At 43.1% G+C, this 19,790-nt stretch overlaps 1 protein-coding gene across 1 annotated transcript in view; it reads right to left on the bottom strand.

The window, feature by feature from the left end:
- Nucleotides 1-19,790, bottom strand: part of LOC309562560 (ephrin type-B receptor 5-like) — a 128,052-nt gene that overhangs the window by 43,030 nt on the left and 65,232 nt on the right. The window contains exons 4-6 of the mRNA XM_082266809.1: nucleotides 18,783-18,941; nucleotides 14,241-14,573; nucleotides 3,729-3,853 (exon numbers count right to left, since the gene is read on the bottom strand). Of these exons, the coding sequence (XP_082122935.1) occupies nucleotides 3,729-3,853; nucleotides 14,241-14,573; nucleotides 18,783-18,941 (617 nt within the window). The remainder of the gene's footprint in view (nucleotides 1-3,728; nucleotides 3,854-14,240; nucleotides 14,574-18,782; nucleotides 18,942-19,790) is intronic.

Here is a 19,790-nt window from a genome sequence, read left to right as displayed (position 1 = left end):
AGACTCCACTTTATCATCCATGTTCCTTCCAGACTTCACTTTATCATCCATGTTCCTTCCAGACTCCACTTTATCATCCATGTTCCTTCCAGACTTCACTTTATCATCCATGTTCCTTCCAGACTCCACTTTATCATCCATGTTCCTTCCAGACTCCACTTTATCATCCATGTTCCTTCCAGACTCCACTTTATCATCCATGTTCCTTCCAGACTCCACTTTATCATCCATGTTCCTTCCAGACTCTCCTCTACCCAGGGTCATTAATACTCCCAGGCATATCTCCCAACTTTTTGAATTGGGAACGAGGGACATCTATTAGCAAAACTATGTAGGCATAGGACACACACCCTGCCATGGTCCCTTAATGGAGAATTATACAAAAAAATGAGATTAGTTAAACTCACAAGTGCTTTTTTACCACTATTATTCCTTTATACCGACTTTTGAAATTTACAATTGCAGCAATTTAGAAATTGGATGAAAGGTTTAACACTGGGAAACACTTTTTAAAAGGTAAAAAGTGCATTTTATATACAACTATATAGATCAGACCAAAATGAGGGACAAATGAGGAGGACAGAGGGACATCGTTCCAAATCAGGGACAGTCCCTCAAAATCAAGGACAGTTGGGAGCTATGTTCACAGGACTGTGCTCTCTCTAGTCACCTTCTTACTAGGTACATCTCTCCCGGAAACTCTCCAGGGAATTAGCCTGACATAAGGATCTCCAGCCTGGCCTAAAAGGCCTTTTCAATCTGCCCTAGCCCCTGCCTCCATAAGGGGCAGAATGACTACAGCTGGCTCCTCCTATATACAGTTTTACTCCACCCGGCCTTCTGCCCTGTCCAGGGCCTACATTTGTTGGCTACTTTCTCACAGATGCAGGGTGTTTAGCTCCCATGCCCCTAAACAGAGTGTACCTCTCCCTACCTGATTTATATATGGGTGCTGACTCACCCCTGACCTTACTACGGAATGGGTCTACCTAAAAGGGATCTAGCACAGTGATGGCGAACCCATGGCACTCGTGCCACAGCTGGCACGCAGAGCCCTCTCTGTGGGCAAGTGAGGAAGAAGAGCGCACACCACTGACCGGCTAACCTTTACAAGTTTAGCAGCTTTGTGGGGGTGCAATAGTGAGCAGGGCATGTAGAAGTAAGCAAAGAGGGGGGCTTTGGGATGCAGAGGTGAGTAGCTGGGTTGGGGTACATTTACATATGCAGCATCCCTTGCTGCTCTTATGAGAAGCAATCCACTGTGGATCAATTTCCAGACGGCAGGTGGCTGGGAGGTGATATATCACATTCCCACCCCCTTTACTAACTCTCTGGCACTTTGAAACAGTTAAGTTGGTTTTGTGTTGCAGTTTGGGCACTCTGGCTCAAAATGGTTCGCCATCACTGACCTAGCACCTATGACACTGTCTGCTGTGACCAGACAATGTATGGTCATAGAGCCATCTAGTGGCAATGTAGCTAACTGCACCTGCTTACCTGTACCCCTGTTCACAAAGCCAGCTCCATAAAGACATGATATGGAAGAACTCAGGTGGCATGCACAGACACCTGACCTCAATCCTACTGAACACTTCTGGGATACACAGAAAGGCAGATTACGAGCCAGGTCTTCTTATCCAACCTGACGATGTACACAATGCCAGATCCATATGTATGATTAGCTTCAGCAACTGTATTTCATATCTGGTGGACATGCTCACTAGTACCCTTCCACAGGATCCTGGGTGGGCTTATTTCATAATATGTATACTATAATACCAAATATATCAGGACGCCTGCCTTTACACACACATGAACTTTAATGGTATCCCAGTCATAGTCCATAGGGTTCAATATTGAGTTGGCCCACCCTTTGCAGCTATAATAGCTTCTACTCTTCTGGGAAGGCTGTCCACAAGGTTTAGGAGTGTGTCTATGGGAATATTTGACCATTCTTCCAGAAGTGCATTTGTGAGGTCAGGCACTGATGTGGATGAGAAGGTCTGGCTCGCAGTCTCCGCTCTAATTCATACCAAAGGTGTTCTTTTGGGTTGAGGTCAGGACTCTGAGCAGGCCAGTCAAGTTCCTCCACCCCAAACCCTCTCATCCATGTCTTAATGGACCTTGCTTTGTGCACTGGTCCAAATAATTTGGTGGAGGGGGGATTATGGTGTGGGGGAGTTTTTCAGGGGTTGGGCTTGGCCCCTTAGTTCCAGTGAAGGGAACTCTTAAGGTGTCAGCATACCAAGACATTTCATTCTCCCAACTTTGTGAGAACAGTTTGGGGATGCCCCCTTCCTGTTCCAACATGACTGCACACCAGTGCACAAAGCAATGTCCAGAGTTATATAAGGGTGGGCTAACTCACTATTGACCCATACAGACTAAGACTGGGATACCATTAAACTTCATGTGCATGTAAAGGCAGGCGTCCCAATACTTTTGGTAATATAGTGTATATGTCTACCTAAAAATATAAAAAAAGCATTGATGCCCCCTGTTTATTAAATGCAGACAAAAGCCTGATCCCCAAGTACTGGAAAGCCACAAAACCAACCCCAATACTGGAGTGGACACTACGAGCAGATACATTCTGCCTATTAGAGGAGATTACTATGCTAAAAAAAAAAGATATTTCAGGTATATTCTGTAGCGCTACCCACGTAGGAGCGGCTGGTATGTTGCCCAGGTCGTCCCCACTTTTGCCCTGCAGCCAGACACAAGGTAGATTCACAAAGCCGTAAAGAAGCCTGTGGCGAAACGCGTCGGCTTTGAAGACCTACATCATAAACAGGGACCCTTTGTACTTATAATCTTCTGGGCCCTTTGTACTTATAGTATTCAGGACACTTTGTATTTATAACATTCCTATGTGGAATATTTTTACAATATGTTTATATTTTGTATTCTGTGTAAATGATTTTTTATGCTTCATGGATGTAATAAAATGTATTATTTTTTATTATTGTGATCATCCCTCCTTTTGTGGCCTTTAAAAGTCCAACTTTTTCTTTCACGTTTTTCTTGGTATCCAAATATGGATGTTGGCCAATAGTTCACGGATTTTTATATGAGTATATAGCAGTCCTGTGACTTGTATCAGTGTCTGGTTAAAGCTTGCAGGAGGAGTTTTCATTCTACTTTGACTGTCCTATGAGGCTTCAGGACCCTTGACAGTGCTGATTGGCCCAAGACAAAAAAAAACTTTCTAGTAATACACACCAAACTGAGCATGTGCAGAGTGCCCCCAAGGCTCTGTACTATCTGGAGATGGATTGGGGGCTGTGGAAGAAGGGGAGGATCAGAGAAGACAGGCTCAAACTGCTTTTTACACAATGCAGAGGATTAACCCCTTAGTTTCTACAGTGAGTATAACAAGCAAGCATGCTTTACAGCATATACACACTAATTTTACTGTTGTGAGTTTAGTAACACTTTAACCCTTGAGTACAGCCCCACTGCAAGGGAAAACTTTTTTTTTTGCCTGGAGTTGAGCTTTAATTATACAACAGACATAACAGGATGCAAAGAGTAAATGCTAAAATACCATATGATGCCTCTTTGTAGAGTGCAGCCTTTAGGCAAATGCCTAGTTGGCCCGAGGGCTACACACAGATTTAGTGTTGTAGAGAGGCAGATGTTGCTGGTAGCAGATGTCTGTCTGTGTGCTGCGTTAGGTTCATCGCAGTCATGGGCTAATGAGCCCGAGAGGCATTTGTAGCAGGTACCTTTTCACGGTAACGCAGCTGATAGTCAAGGACCTTGCCATTCGGTTGTTCTGGTTCGGGCCAGGATAAGGTGATACTCTGAGTGGACCGACTGACTTGGTGTATTATGGGCACAGCAGATGGCACTGGAAAAAATAAATAAAAAATTAGACCTATAAAAGACCAGGAGGGAAAGAAACAAAAGGACGAGACGTAGAAAGGTACAAGTAATAAAAATAATTCAAAGAAGGAGGAAAAAAGAAAAAAAAAAAAAAAAACATTGAGCTGGAACATATTTTTCTGCGTATCACAAAAACAGCGAGAATGCAATAACACGGGCGCGTTGTGCTCCGCGCTGTGACATGTGACCTCGGGGAGGGCGACGCTTGGCCGGAGCTGTCACTTTGAATTTGGGTCACCGCATCACCGCCTCTTGTGAGACCCTCACGTATGATACAGAGAAAGCGTCACAAAGACAAATTCAGTTAGAGTGCAGGGCTTGGGGGAGAGAGAGAGAAAGAAGGGAGGAAGGCACAGCTAAAAGGGAAAAGATTGGAGCTAAAAAAGAAAAAAAGGAGAAATAATAAAAAAACAATAAAAAAAGAAAAAAAATCTTGTTTCAAAAGTTTTCAATATTGATTTGTTAAAAAAAAAAACATTGCCTCATAAATGTAGTAGGATTTTTCCTTTATTTCTTTATAATAACCAGGGCTAAAAAAAAAAAAAAAGGAGAAGTAATAAAAAAAAGAACAAAAATACCACTAAAACCCCCTATAAGCTTTAAATTCTTGCTTCAAAAGTTTTCAATATTGATCTGTTAAAAAACATTGCTTAATGTATTATGTTTTTTTTTTTTTCTTTCTTTATACAAACCAGGGCTAAAAAATAAATAAACAAATAAACGAAAAAGGAGAAGTAATAACAAAAGAACAAAAAGACCACTAAAACCCTCTATAAGCTTTAACATCTTGTTTTAGATGTTTTCAATATTAATTTGTTAAGAAAACAAACATTGCCTCGTGACTGTATCATGTTTTTTTTCTTTCTTTCTTTCTTTACAATAACCAGGGTTAAAAAAATAAAATAAAAACTAAAAAAATAATGAAAAAGGAGAAGTTTTAAAAAAAGAGCAAAAAGACCACCAAAACCCCCTATAAACTTTAACATCTTGCTTCAAAAGTTTTCAATATTGATCTGTTAAAAAACATTGCCTCATAAATGTATTATGTTTTTTTTTTCTTTCTTTCTTTATACAAACCAGGGCTAAAAAATAAATAAATGAAAAAGGAGAAGTAATAACAAAAGAACAAAAAGACCACTAAAACCCTCTATAAGCTTTAACATCTTGTTTTAGATGTTTTCAATATTAATTTGTTAAAAAAAACAACATTGCCTCGTGAATGTATCATGTTTTTTTCTTTCTTTCTTTATAATAACCAGGGCTGAAAAAATAAAATTAAAACTAAAAAAATAAATGAAATAGGAGAAGTAAAAAAAAGATCACTTAAACCCCCCTGTAAGCTTTAACATCTTGTTTCAAAAGTGTTCAATATTGATCAGTTAAAAAACATTGCCTCATAAATGTATCATGTTTTTGTTTCTTTCTTTCTTTCCTTATAATTACCAGAGCTAAAAAAAATTAAATTAAAAAAATAAAAATAAATGAATAAATGAAAAAGGAGAAGTCATGAAAATAGAACAAAAAAGACCACCAAAATCCTCTATAGGCTTTAACATCTTGTTTCAACATTTTTTAATATTGATCTGTTAAAAATCATTGCCTCGTGAATATATCATGTTTTTTTTCTGTCTTTCTTTATAATAACCAGGGCTAAAAAAAAAAAAATAAAAATAAAATAAAAACTAAAAAATAAATGAAATAGGAGAAGTAATAAAAAAAGAACAAAAAGATCACTTAAACCCCCCTTTAAGCTTTAACATCTTGTTTCAAAAGTGTTCAATATTGATCAGTTAAAAAACATTGCCTCATAATGTATCATGTTTTTGTTTCTTTCTTTCTTTCCTTGTAATTACCAGAGCTAAAAAAAAAAATTAAATAAAAAAATAAATAAATAAATAAATGAAAAAGGAGAAGTCATGAAAAAAGACCACCAAAATCCTCTATAGTGCAGAACATTAACCCTTCCCCAGCCTGGGCCAGCCAACTTCCTAGCTAATGTGCTGTAGGCAACCTGCCTACAGACAAACCAGCAGTTGACCCTTGCAGTGGGGAGAGGGACCTACTCATTGTTCACCTCAACCACAGCCCATAATATGTCCACTCACTTTCTGGGTGGGCACACTCAAATCACACCCACTTTGTGGGCTGGTCTTGCCCACGCCCTGCCTCTAAATATGCAGAAACCACCCATCACACCCACTTTATGGATTGGCTCCACCCAAACCCTGGCTCTTTTTGAGTTACTGCTCCTAATTGGCTCAGAGTGCTGCTCCCCCTCCTAGTCTGTGTGTCTGCTTTGTGGACAGGTACAGGAGGCAGATTTAACTACAGATACATTAGCCACTTTAAAAAATGCATGTAAAGATTTTTTTAATGAACATACGTCATGTGTATTCTTCTTGGATCTCAGAGTGCTTTGTATATTTACTCCAGATCTCTGCAGTAATCCAGTGTGAGACTTTCCTGTAATAAAGACCGCTCACTGCTGCTCTCTCTCCTTGTGCAGAGTGACTGATCTTGTCTCCGCCCCTCCTGTAGTTTTCTACAGGCAGCCTGCATTGGGTGGGATCTGGTGGGTCCCTCCAACAACTCTGTTCCCTCTCCCTGTGCAGGGCGACTAGTCTTATCTCCACCCCCTTCTGTAGCTTTCTACAGGCAGCCTGCAGTGGGTGGGACCTGGTGTGCCCCTCCTACAAATCTGCTCTCTCTGCCTGTGCAGAGCGACTGGTCTTGTCTCTGCCCACTCCTGTAGCTTTCTACAGGCAGCCTGCAGTGGGTGGGACCTGGGGGGTCCCTCCCACAACTCTGCTCTCTTTCCCTGTGTAGAGTGACTGGTCTTGTCTCTGCCCACTCCTGTAGTTTTCTACAGGCAGCCTGCAGGGGGTGGGACCTGGTAGGTCCCTCCCACAACTCTGCTCTCTCTCCCAGTGCAGGGGGACTGGTCTTGTCTCCGCCCCCTCCTGTAGTTTTTTGCCATGCAGCCTGCAGTGAACAGGACCTGGTGGGTCCCTCCCACAACTCTGCTCTCTCTCCCTGTGCAGGGCGACTGGACTTGTCTCCGCCCCCTCCTGTAGTTTTCTACAGGCAGCTCACAGTGGGTGTTACATGGTGGGTCCCTCCCACAACTCTCCTCTCCTTCCCTGTGCAGAGTGACTGGTCTTGTCTCCGTCCCCTCCTGTAGTTTTATAGAGGCAGTCTGCAGTAGGTGGGGCCTGGTGTGCCCCTCCCACAACCCTGCTCTCTCTCCCTGTGCAGGGCGACTGGTCTTGTCTCCGCCCCATCCTGTAGTTTTCTACAAGCAGCCTGCAGTGAGTGGAACCTGGTGGGTCCCTCCCACAACTCTGCTCTCTCTCCATATGCAGGGCGGCTGGACTTGTCCCCACCTCCTCTTGTAGTTTTCTACAGGCAGCCTGCAGTCGGTGGGGCCTGATGGGCTTCTCCCACAACTCTCCTCTCCTTCCCTGTGCAGAGTGACTGGTCTTGTCTCCGTCCCCCTCCTGTAGTTTTATAGAGGCAGTCTGCAGTAGGTGGGGCCTGGTGTGCCCCTCCCACAACCCTGCTCTCTCTCCCTGTGCAGGGCGACTGGTCTTATCTCCGCCCCCTCCTGTAGTTTTCTACAGGCAACCTGCAGTGGGTGGGACCTGGTGGGTCCCTCCCACAACTCTGCTCTCTTTCCCTGTGCAGAGTGACTGGTCTCGTCTCCACCCACTCCTGTAGTTTTCTACAGGCAGCCTGCAGTGGGTGGGACCTGGTGGGTCCCTCCCATAACTCTGCTCTCTCTCCCAGTGCAGGGTGACTGATCTTGTCTCCGCCCCCTCCTGTAGTTTTCTACAGGCAGTCTGCAGTGGGTAGGACCTGGTGGGTCCCTCCCACAACTCTGCTCTCTCTCCATATGCAGGGCGGCTGGACTTGTCCCCGCCTCCTCTTGTAGTTTTCTACAGGCAGCCTGCAGTAGGTGGGGCCTGCTGGGCTTCTCCCACAACTCTGCTCTCGCTTTTAAAAGGTATATTCTGGGTTTGCAAGGGCATTTAGTGCACACAAAGTCGATTTCTATCTTTTGCGGAATTAAGGATTACATTTAAATGAATGGAGTTCAGCTTTCTTTTTTTTATATATATATATATATATATATATATATATATATATCTGCCCGGAGTTCATCTTTAAACACCACAATTCCAGTGTCGGCTGCACAGCATCACATTAGTGAAAACATAACACCAGCTCTGCTGGGAATCATGAACCTCACAGCTCTGCTATGAGAAATTCTCACCCCTCGGCTCAGCCAAGCGAAAATAATGTAGGAATCCTATAATGATGGGAGGATCAGTAACCAATAAACCAGCAAAGCTGGCAAGACAGTGAATCATTTTTATTGTGCCAACTTCAGAAATGTCTTCTGCTCATCACCCCCCTCCCTCCCAAAAAAAGTAACAAAGAAAGGAAATGATTAAAGCGTATTAAACCCAAAACCAAAAATGTCATATATTGCAGCTTACCAATCATTACATTTGGTGGCTGTATTCGTTTTCTTTTCTTTTTTTCTTTTTAGGCTTTTTTTCCTCTCTGTTTTCAACTGGTGATCTGGCCAGTAAACACACCTCCTGTATTAAAATGCCCCCCCCCCCACTGTGGATGAGGGAGCACAGGGGGCACCTTTCATCAACAGCATTGTCAGTCTGAGGGAAGGGGAGTTTTAGATGGACTAATTTAGATACACTAACAAATTGCAGCTAAATCCCAGCTCACACTTTAAAATCAGTTACAGCTAAAATTTTTTCCATTTGGGATAAAGATTTTACATATAGAAATAAAAGCTGATCATTGTAAGCACCCCTGTAGCTACAACTAAGTCTTCTACCAAAATGCGTCAGCTTGAAGGCTTCTGCTGAAACGCGTCAGAGTTATTGTTTTATTTGTCACACTGATGTACCAATAAACTACACTTCAAGGCGCTCAGTGTGCCCGACTATTTCTTCTACTTATGATGTTGGAGTGTGATGGGACACACTGAGCTCAGGCACCTGTGAGTGGTTCTGGTGTATGGATTGGGTTGTCCCTGCTGAGAGCACTGTTACCCTTCTAGCCTCCAATAAAAAAGAAAAACTAATTGTAACGGAACTGCGACCCACACTGTGTTTGTGGTCTTCCGTCAGTATAAGGCTTCCTTCCGTCTTGAACATAGATATCATATTTTCCAGCCGCCCCCATACAAAGCTAGCCGACAACTTTGCTTATACAAGTTTTAGAACCTTCTCCTTTATTGAACATTCTCACACAGTTTATATACAGCATGGACATCCCCCTCCTGATCAGATTACCCCATCAGATCAGGGGTTTCCTGATTACGTTATCATATGCAGATTAAATTGCATACAGAAATAGAATTGACCTGAACTAATTATCTAGCTATCTGGACAGAAACAATATGTGAGTTCATTAACATTTAACAATGGGACAGACAGGCTTAACCGGTTGCCGACCGCCGCACGACTATGTACTGCGGCGGTCAGCCCCGGCCAGGCAGAGTGACGTATCGATACGTCACTCGCCTGTCACTGACTTGCGAGCCTATTGCGGGCGGGCGCGCGCCCGCCGAGGCGCGCGCCCGCCCTGGCTCGTTCACAGACAAGTCAGTGCGTGTGTCCGGCGGACTCGATGTCCGCCGGTCACACTACGATCGCTCCTGTGAAGGGAGAAAGGCGGAGCGGCTTATGTAAACAAGCCGCCCGTCATTCTCCCTGGTGTGAAAATGAAGATCAGATAGTTCTACTATGTAGAACTGTTGATCTTTGTTTTTACACCAATAGCAATGTCCCTGCACAGTTAGAAACACGCCCCTAGGACACACTTAACCCCTCCCTGTCCAATAAAGTTAACCCCTTCCCTGCCAGTGTCATTTTTGCAGTAACAGTGCATATGTATAGCACTTATTACTGCAGTAATGTCACTGGTACCCCCAAAAGTGTCAAAAATGTCAGTCAAGGGTCCGATCTGTCCGCCGCAATGTCGCAGTACCGCAAAAAAAATCGCAGATCGCCGCCATTACTCGTTAAAAAAAAAATATACCAAAAATGACAAAAATCTTTCCCTTTGTTAGTAAATGCGATAACTTTTGCACAAACCAATCAAAATACGCTTTTTGCGATTTTTTTTACCAAACATATGTAGCGTAAAACAATTTGGCCGAAAATGTTAAAACATTTTGATTTTTACATTTTTTTGGGGGGGAATTTCATATAAAAAAACGTGAAAAATATTGTTATTTTTGCAAAAATTACGCTCTTTTTTTGTTTATAGCGCATGATCAAAAAATCGCATAGGTGATCAAATACCACCAAAAGAAAGCTCTGTTTGTGGGAAAAAAAGGACGTGAAATTTGTTTAGGTACAGCGTCGCACGACCGCGCAATTGTCCGTTAAAATCACGCAGTAAAAAAATCGCAAAAAAAACCCTGGTCTTTTAGCAGCCAAATCCTCCGGGGCTTAAGTGGTTAACAGAATCCACATCACACCTCAATACACAGACAATAGGGAGAGCATGTCTCTGACATTGAAGTTCAATGCACATTATCATAAGTGTAAACACAGAACCAATTTGAAGCAATCCATACCATATTCTCAGTGTCCATTAAGTATCTGTCTTTCATTCCCAGTGATGGTGAGTACTGTCAAACTAATGCAGCTATTGTATCTAAGAATTGGTAAGCAGCGTTAGATTTACTAGCAGATTTACACTAATACATTAATGAATTGAAGCAGAACTCCAACTCACACTTCATAATCAGTTACAGCAAATTGTTTTTTTTTTTTTTTTTCCTTTTGGGATAAGGGTTTTCCATGACTAAACAAAAACTGATCATTGTAAGCCCCCCGACAGTGGTAAATGGTTTGTCCCTCTAACGGCAAGATAGCTTTTCTGTTGAAAAACAGCAGACTTACTGGCTGGATCACCAGATGAAAATAGAAGAAAGAAAAGAAAATGAATGCAGCAATCACATCTAAGAACAGATAAGCTGCAATAGAATAAAAGTTTGCTTTTGGGTTTACCACTGCTTAAAATTCTAAACCCAAAAATAAAAAAAAATGTAGGTTTTTTTATTTAGTTCTAAGATAAAGTGGTTGCATTCGTTTTCTTTTTCCAACAAAATACATTCCCTGTGAATACAGAAAATACCTGTTGATCCTGCCAGATAGTTAGGGGCTGACTGGAAACTTTTGGCCCAGGGGGGCAAGTACAAACCAGAGGCCCATGGTGCAGAGACTCAGCCCCCCCTCCCTCTTCCTGCCCTCCTACTGACCCCCATTCCAGAATGAAAGCTCCGCTCCAGGTACTCTCAATCCACCGGGCGAATCCGGGTTCCCGACTTGGCCAGCAGGGGTAGTTGGGGGGAGCAGGGGCTGCCTGGGGAGGAGAGTCTCCAGTGGGGCAGGCAACTGGCCTCTGCTCAGACATAGTTTACACCATCCATGCTGGGAGGGAGGCCTGCACTCTGTCTTTGCTTTCATCCCTCACTCAGTGGGGACTTTTTACTTCTCGTCACCAGTAATCCTTTAGGCATGTCTGTGGCAAAAGCAGTGGAGCCTTTTAACGGGGCATCAGAGTGGCCCAGGGGGCAAATGCCCCCTGGCCCAGTCCTCCCCTGCAGAGAGGGTCCGTCCACAACTGTATTTTTAATGCATTGAAACGAATGTGAAACAATGTTGTCTGCCTTCCCAACTATCTTCTGTGAACTACAAATCAAATTCCCCCCCCCCCCGAAAATCCATCTGCAGGGTAGATTGCTTTTCAGAGGCCTGCAAGAGGAGGTTTTTCAGGCATTCAGCAAACGATACTGACATTTTTGTTTTTGCTGAACCAATTTTACGTTGCAGAACTATGCAGTGACTGCAAGCCATGGACTTGGCCCACAGGTGCAGCTCAATCCCACTCACCTACATGGGAGAGTTTGGCAGGTGGTGCCACTTGTCAAACTCTGTATTTGCTTCAAAACTGTTTGTAGGTGGGCGGTCAGAGGGCAGTAAAAACGCAGGTCATCCATCTGTTTTTATCCCCCAGCCACCCCTGTGAATGGAGTCTAACGTAGATGAGTAGAGGAGGAGGTATTTGTAGTCCAAATCAGGAGAGCTAAGTATGATAACATCACTGCTCTGCCATAGATAGTCAGGTGAGTGGGCATTGTTACCCTACGACAGGAAGTGTATTACTGGCGGAATCACCAGATGTAAAGGAAAAAAGCTAAAATAAAAAATAAAAAAAGCGAATGAAGCCACCATATTTAAAGGGATTGTAAAGCCTCATGGTTTTTTTCACCCTAATGCATTAAAGTGATTGTAAAGTCTCGTGTTTTTTTTCTTAAATAACAAACATGTTATACTTACCTGCTCTGTGCAGTGGTTTTGCACAGAGCAGCCCGGATCCTCCTCTTCTCCGTTCCCTGGCTGGAGCTCCGGGCCCCTCCCTCCTCTTGAGTGCCCCCAAAGCAAGCTTTCTGCCACAGATGAACACAGGGATCCTGTGTTCCTGCTGTTAGGGAATACAGATCTCTGTATTCATCTAGTAAGTCCATCCACCACACAGTTAGAAAGCACCCTCTAGTCACACATTTAACCCTTTAATCGCCCCTGGTTTTAACCCCTTCCTTGCCAGTGGCATTAGTACAGTAACAGTGCATATTTTTAGCACTGATAACTGTAGTAATGTCACTGATCCCCTCAAAAGTGTCAGTTAGGGGTCCTATCTGTCCGCCGCAATGTCGCAATTCCGCTAAACATCGCAGATCGCCGCCATTACTAGTAAAAAATAAATAAATAAAAATGCCATAAACCTTTCCCCTAGTTTGAAGATGCTATAACTTTTGCGCGAACCAATCAATATACACTCATTGGGATTTTGTTTAACAAAAATATGTGGCAGAATACATATTGGCCTAAAATGGTGAAAACATTTGAATTTTACATTTTTTTTTTATTGGCTGTTTTATAGCAGAAAGTAAAAAATATAGTTTTTTTTTTTTTTTTTCAGAATTTTCGCTTTTTTTTGTTTATAACGCAAACAATAAAAACTGCATATGTGATCAAATACCACCAAAAGAAAACTCTATTTGTGGGAGAAAAAAAGGACATCAATTTTATTTGGGTACAGCGTCGCACCTATGAGCAACTGTCAGTATAAAAAAATGCAGTGCCGTATAGCAGGCATGGCGTGGTCATTAAGGGGGTAAAACCTTTTGGTTCAGAAGTTGTTAAAAAAAAAGTACATTTAATGGGGTATTAACCGCTTGCCGACCGCCGCACAACTATTTACTGCGGCGGTCAGCCCCTCACAGGCAAAGCGACGTAGTACTACGTCGCTAGCCTGTGAGGCTCTAGGGAGCGAGCGCGCGCCGCCGGAGGCGCGCTCCCGCTCGCTCACGGACCCCTCTGCGTGAATGAACGGCGGCCCCGATGTCCGCCAGTCACTCGCAATCGTCGGTTACACCGGGAGAAAGGCAGGCGGCTAATGTAAACAAAGCCGCCTGTCAATCTCCCCTGTGTAACAGCACAGATCATACGGTCCTGCTATGTAGGACTGTAGATCTGTGCTGTTACACACACAGCCACATCCAATCACAGTTAGAATCACGCCCCTAGGGACACACTTAACCCCTCCTTCTCCAATAAAGTTAACCCCTTCCCTGCCAGTGTCATTTTTACAGTAACAGTGAATATGTATAGCACTGATTACTGTAGTAATGTCACTGGTAACCCCAAAAGTGTCAAAAATGTCAGTCAAGGGTCCGATCTGTCCGCGGCAATGTCGCAGTACCGCAAAAAAAAATCGCAGATCGCCGCCATTACTCGTTAAAAAAAAAAAACATAAAAATGACAAAAATCTTTCCCTTAGTTAGTAAACGCAATAACTTTTGCGCAAACCAATCAAAATACGCTTTTTGCAATTTTTTTTACCAAACAAATGTAGAAGAAAACAAATTGGCCTAAAATGTTAAAAAATTTTGATTTTTACATTTTTTTTGGGGGGAATTTCATATAAAAAAATGTGAAAAATATTGTTATTTTTGCAAAATTGTCGCACTTTTTTTGTTTATAGCGCATGATCAAAAAATCGCACAGGCAATCAAATACCACCAAAAGAAAGCTCTGTTTGTGGGAAAAAAAGGACGTCAAATTCGTTTGGGTACAGCGTTGCATGACCGCGCAATTGTCCGTTAAATTCACGCAGTGCCGAATCGCAAAATAGGTCAGGAAGGGGGTAAAATCTTCCGGGGCTTAAGTGGTTAATGAATGCAGAATTGCAATAATTGTGTATTTTATATCTGCCTGGAGTTTAGCTTTAATGCTAGTAGGACTGACCTGACTGGCTGATGCTGAGGTTCAGAGAGGCGTGTTTTGGCTGTTCAGCACTCATTTCAGACACTTTATTGGTTGATAGCACCTCCATGGTGTAGGCCACGCCTGGTAGGAGCCCAGTGAGATGGACACGTGTCTGTGTAAGCTCTACCTGGCCGGGTCTAAACATCACTCCGTTCCCACACCGGAGGCAGCGTCCGCTCATACACTCTTTACATGCCACTGAATACATGACCTCCTTCCGACCTCCCAAGTCCTTTGGAGTCCTCCAGGTCAGGGCCACAGATCCAGGACCTGTCACTTCGTAATTCAAATCCCAAGCTGCTGAAGGAGGTCCTGGAAAAAAAGGGGAGAGTTTATATAGCAATTTACTAGCAAATGGTGGAAATCCACCGAATGGGGTTGATTTACTAAAGCTGGAGGGTGCAAAATCTGGTGCAGCTCTGCATGCTAGCCAATCAGCTTCCATGTTTTATTGTCAAAATTTAAATAAACAAGCTGAAGTTAGAAGCTGATTGGCTACCATGCACAGCTGTACCAGATTTTACACTCTCCAGTTTTAGTAAATCAACCAATGTGCTTTTTATATGATTTTTATAATCTTTGATTCCAAATATAAACTGAAAATTGAAGACACCTATCCAAAAAATGTACACTTAGTCTTCGAATGACTTGTGTCTGCCCATTTGCTATATCATCTAACAGTACCTGAGCATAGAGAACATTCCTAAATCTTTATTGCTCCCTCCCTCTGGTCACAATTTACTATAAATTGCTAGATAGTTTACACAGAGTTTTCACAGCTGCTGTCTAAAATAATTCTGCCTGGATAAAATGATGTCATTCCTCCTTACCTCATTTACTCCAGGAAAAACTTTTTTTTTTGTTATGGATGGAGGAAGAATTACAACCTCTGCCACTTTCACTCTTTTATTGCTGCTTGAACACTGGATGGAGAGATTTTCTCTACTCTGTCGCAGTGAAAAAGGTCAAATTTCCAAAAAAGGACACAGATAGCGCTTAACCCTCCCTTACAACTATTTTTATTGCTGACAGTTTCCCTATTGAAGATTTCTCCTCACTTCCTGTTCTGCTTAAATATTTTCACCTAGAAAGAAGAGAGCGGCCATCTTTCAAATGCAGACACAGAGAACAACGAACATAGGCTCTACATTTTGGTAATTCTTTTAGATGACGTTTCTTAAAATATGCTTACAAAATGTATACAATTTAGTCCTTTGAATATTATCTAGATCAGCCTTTCTCAACCAGGGCTCCTTCTGAGCTTGCTACGGGTTCCCTGAGCTGTGGCCAGACTTTTTTACCTATGTTGATCACTATGAGGGACCTCCTGGCACCCAGACTGGGTGCCTCTTTCAAGATACAACTTTCTCCACTCTGAAACCAGGAATCAGGTATTATAGCGGAGAATGTCACCCAAGTACTAGACAACACTAGCTTAGGTGCAAACGGGAACTGACTTTATTTTAAACCCATACAGAATATATACCACACAAAATCAGGTAAGAGCTAGATCACATTTTCCTAAACAATGAAACCTGTAAACAGTAATGTCATCAGTACATCTTACAGTACATCTAATGAACAGCTAACATAAACATAAACACATAAACATCCCACAATAGTTTGTTAACGCGGTGAAGTTGACACAATGCTAGCAGACAGACAGAAACAATAGGTGACTTAATTAACAATGGGGATTCACACCTAGGAGGCACACAATGGGGAATTATAAAATGAGAGAAAGACACCTTAATAAACAAATTACACATAGCAGCAGGAGACACCAGCATCAGATTTGTTAAAGCTGATTATAATCTTCTGCTTGGAGTGTCTGAGTTTAGGAGGTGGGGTTGAAGCAATCCATGCTGGTTTGAGCACAGAGGTCCCAAATCAGTATCCAGGTTCCAGATTCCCAGAGTCTGTGTTTTTGGGGAGACATGGACTCGAATCTGAAGCAAAACCACTCCAATGGTCCCCCAGGCACCCTCCAAAGGAATAGATCCCCCTCAAAAGTCAGGCCCCATAGTCAGTAGGCAAGAAGCTACCCTGCAGGCCCCTCCAAAAGCCCCTGCCCCAGTTGGGTCTGTCACGACCACCAAGGGGGCAGTTGTCCACTAACGTCAGTGCAAGGAGTCACTTCTACACTGTCTGTAAAGGTAAGAAGACACCATAATCTGAGTTTCTGTTCTTTTGGTATTAGGCCTTCTTCATACGGGCGTAATGAAGCGTACACCCATGTAAGGGCTGTGTTTGCCTGCTTGGGGATCCAACGATGTTCTGTGTAACCCCCCTGCAGGCAGTTCAATTCATGTTATTGGAGACACAGCTGTTTGCATCAAGGGCCATTCACCTGTACTGATTGTCAAATTGGGGGGGCAGTGGATGTGTCCCTGCAGGTATACAGGTATACACAAAACATTTGAATCCCCATGCAGGTAAACTCAGAAGTCACACATGACACTGATTCATATGCCCCATATGAATGAGAACAAACAGTGTTGGTCAGTGTAGAAGTGATCCATACATTGCTGATTAACACAGCTGTTACACAGAGCACAGATTCATACACCCTTTATGAAAGAGGCCTAACATTGGTGGTCACTGTAGAATTGACACTTATAGTGTTGGTCAGTGTATAAGTGACCCTTACACTTTTGGTCAGTGTAGAAGTGACCCTTACATTGGTGGTCAGTGTAGAATTGACCCTTACATTGTTGGTCAGTGTAGAAGTGACCTTTACTGTGTTTGTCACCGTAGAAGTGACCCTTGCATTATTTGTCAGTGTATAAGTTACCCTTACATTGTTGGTCAATGTAGAAGTGGCGCCTTACATTGGTGGTCAGTGTATAAGTGACCCTTACATTGTTGGTCAATGTAGAAGTGGCACCTTACATTAGCGGTCAGTGTATAAGTGACCCTTACATTGGTGGTCAGTGTATAAGTGACCCTTACAGTGTTGGTCAGTGTAGTAGTGACCCTTACATTGGTGGTCATCATAGAAGTGACCCCTTACATTGTTGGTCAGTATAGAAGTGACCCTTACTTTGTTGGTCAGTGTAGAAATTACCCCTTGCATTGGTGGTCAGTGTAGAAATGATCCTTACATTGGTGGTCAGTGTAGAAGTGCCCTTACATTGGTGGTCAGTGTAGTAGTGACCCCTGAAATTGTTGGTCAGTGTGGAAGTGACCCTTATATTAGTGGTCAGTGGAGAAGTGACCCTAACATTGGTGGTCAGTGTAGAAGTGCCCTTACATTGGTAGTCAGTTTAGAAGTGACCCTTACATTGCTGGTCAGTGTAGAAGTGTCCCTTACATTGCTGGTCAGAGTAGAAGTGACTCTTACAGTGTTGGTCAGTGTAGTAGTAACCCTTACATTAGTGGTCAGTGTAGAAGTGAACCCTTACATTGTTGGTCAGTGTAGAAGTGTCCCTTATATTTGTGCCCAGTGTAGAAGTGACCCTTTTATTAGTGGTCAGTGTAGAAGTGACCCTTACATTGTTGGTCAGAGTAGAAGTGACCCTTACATTAGTGGTCAGTGTAGAAGTGACCCTTACATTAGTGGTCAGTGTGGAAGTGACCCTTACAGTGCTGGTCAGTGTGGAAGTGACCCTTTTATTAGTGGTCAGTGTAGAAGTGACCCTTACATTGTTGGTCAGTGTAGTAGTGACCCTTACATTGTTGGTCAGTGTGGAAGTGTCCCTTACATTGGTGGTCAGCATAGAAGCGACCCCTTACATTTTTGGTCAGTATAGAAGTGACCCTTACATTAGTGGTCAGAGTAGAAGTGACCCTTACATTGCTGGTCGAGTAGAAGTGACCCTTACATTAGTGGTCAGTGTAGAGGTGACCCTTACATTAGTGGTCAGTGTAGAAGTGACCCTTACATTGTTGGTCAGTGTAGTAGTGACCCTTACATTGTTGGTCAGTGTAGTAGTGACCCTTACATTGTTGGTCAGTGTAGTAGTGACCCTTACATTGATGGTCAGTGTAGAATTGACCCTTTCTTTGTTGGTCAGTGTAGAAGTGAACTCTTTACATTGTTGGTCAGTGTAGAATTGACCCTTTCTTTGTTGGTCAGTGTAGAAGTGAACTCTTTACATTGTTGGTCAGTGTAGAAGTAACCCTTACATTGTTGGTCAGTGTAGTAGTGACCCTTACATTGTTGGTCAGTGTAGCGGTGACCCTTACATTGTTGGTCAGTGTAGTAGTGACCCTTACATTGTTGGTCAGTGTAGTAGTGACCCTTACATTGTTGGTCAGTGTAGTAGTGACCCTTACATTGTTGGTCAGTGTAGTGGTGACCCTTACATTGTTGGTCAGTGTAGTAGTGACCCTTACATTGTTGGTCAGTGTAGCGGTGACCCCTTGTATTAGCAGTCAGTGCAGGCAGAAAATCAGTATATCACTAATCTTTCACAAGGATCCCAATGTGCCCGTGGAAGTACCCTAGGAGTGCACACAGCTCGGGCTGAGTAAGGCTGATAGACATTAGGAATATTTTATTGTGCTTGTGTTACTCACCTGTACAGGGATCATTCGGGGACTCCTCTGGGGTGCGGTAGAATCCCCTGTTACATGTACAGGTAAGTGCCCCTGATGTTGTAGAATTGCTGTTACTTGGGCAGGGATGGCAGTGGTCTGTTGAAGCATCAGACGGGTTGTATGTCCCAGGCGGGCAAGCTGTAAATAAATATAATGACATTTAGCATTTATTCAGCAATACATGTATCCTGCATCAATGGGTTGGTTCTTGCATGAAGAAATTATATTCGTTACGTATAATCCACATTGTTCTTTCATCTTTGGAAGCAAAATTAGTAAATATACATTGCTCAAAAAATTAAAGGAACACTTTTTATTCAGAGTATAGCATCAAGTCAATTAAACTCCTGGGATATTGATTTGGTCAGTTAAGTAGTAGAGGGGGTTGTTAATCAGTTTCAGCTGCTTTGGTGTTAATGAAATGAACAACAGGTGCACTAGATGGGCAACAATGAGACAACCTCTAAACCAGTCATGGTTTTACAGGTGGAGGTCACTGACATTTTTTTCTCTGCTCATCTTTTCTGACGGTTTTTCACTAATTTTGCATTTGTCTGGAGTCATTGTCACTACTGAGAGCATGAGGTGATACCTTGACCCTATAGAGACAGTCCAACTCCTCCAGGATGGCACATCAATACGTGTCATTGCCGGAAGGTTTGCTGTGTCTCCCAGCACAGTCTCAAGAGCATGGAGGAGATTCCAGGAGACAGAGAGTTACTCTAACAGAGCTGGACGTAGCCATAGAAGCTCCTTAACCCATCAGCAGGACCGGTATCTGCTCCTTTGTGCAAGGAGGAACAGGATGAGCAAAGCCAGAGCCCTACAAAATGACCTCCAGCAGCCAACCGGTGGGAATGTCTCTGACCAAACAGACTTCATGAGGGTGGCCTGAGGGCCGACATCAGCTAGTGGGCCCTGTGCTCACTGCCCGGCACCATGGAGCTTGACTGGCATTTCCCATTGAACACCAGAATTGGCAGGTCC

This window comes from Pelophylax lessonae (genome assembly GCF_965119305.1).
Source record: "Pelophylax lessonae genome assembly, chromosome: 9".
NCBI lineage: Eukaryota > Metazoa > Chordata > Amphibia > Anura > Ranidae > Pelophylax > Pelophylax lessonae.
The sequence above is the reverse complement of the archived record's forward strand: the minus strand, read 5'-3'. Positions and strand labels throughout refer to the sequence as shown.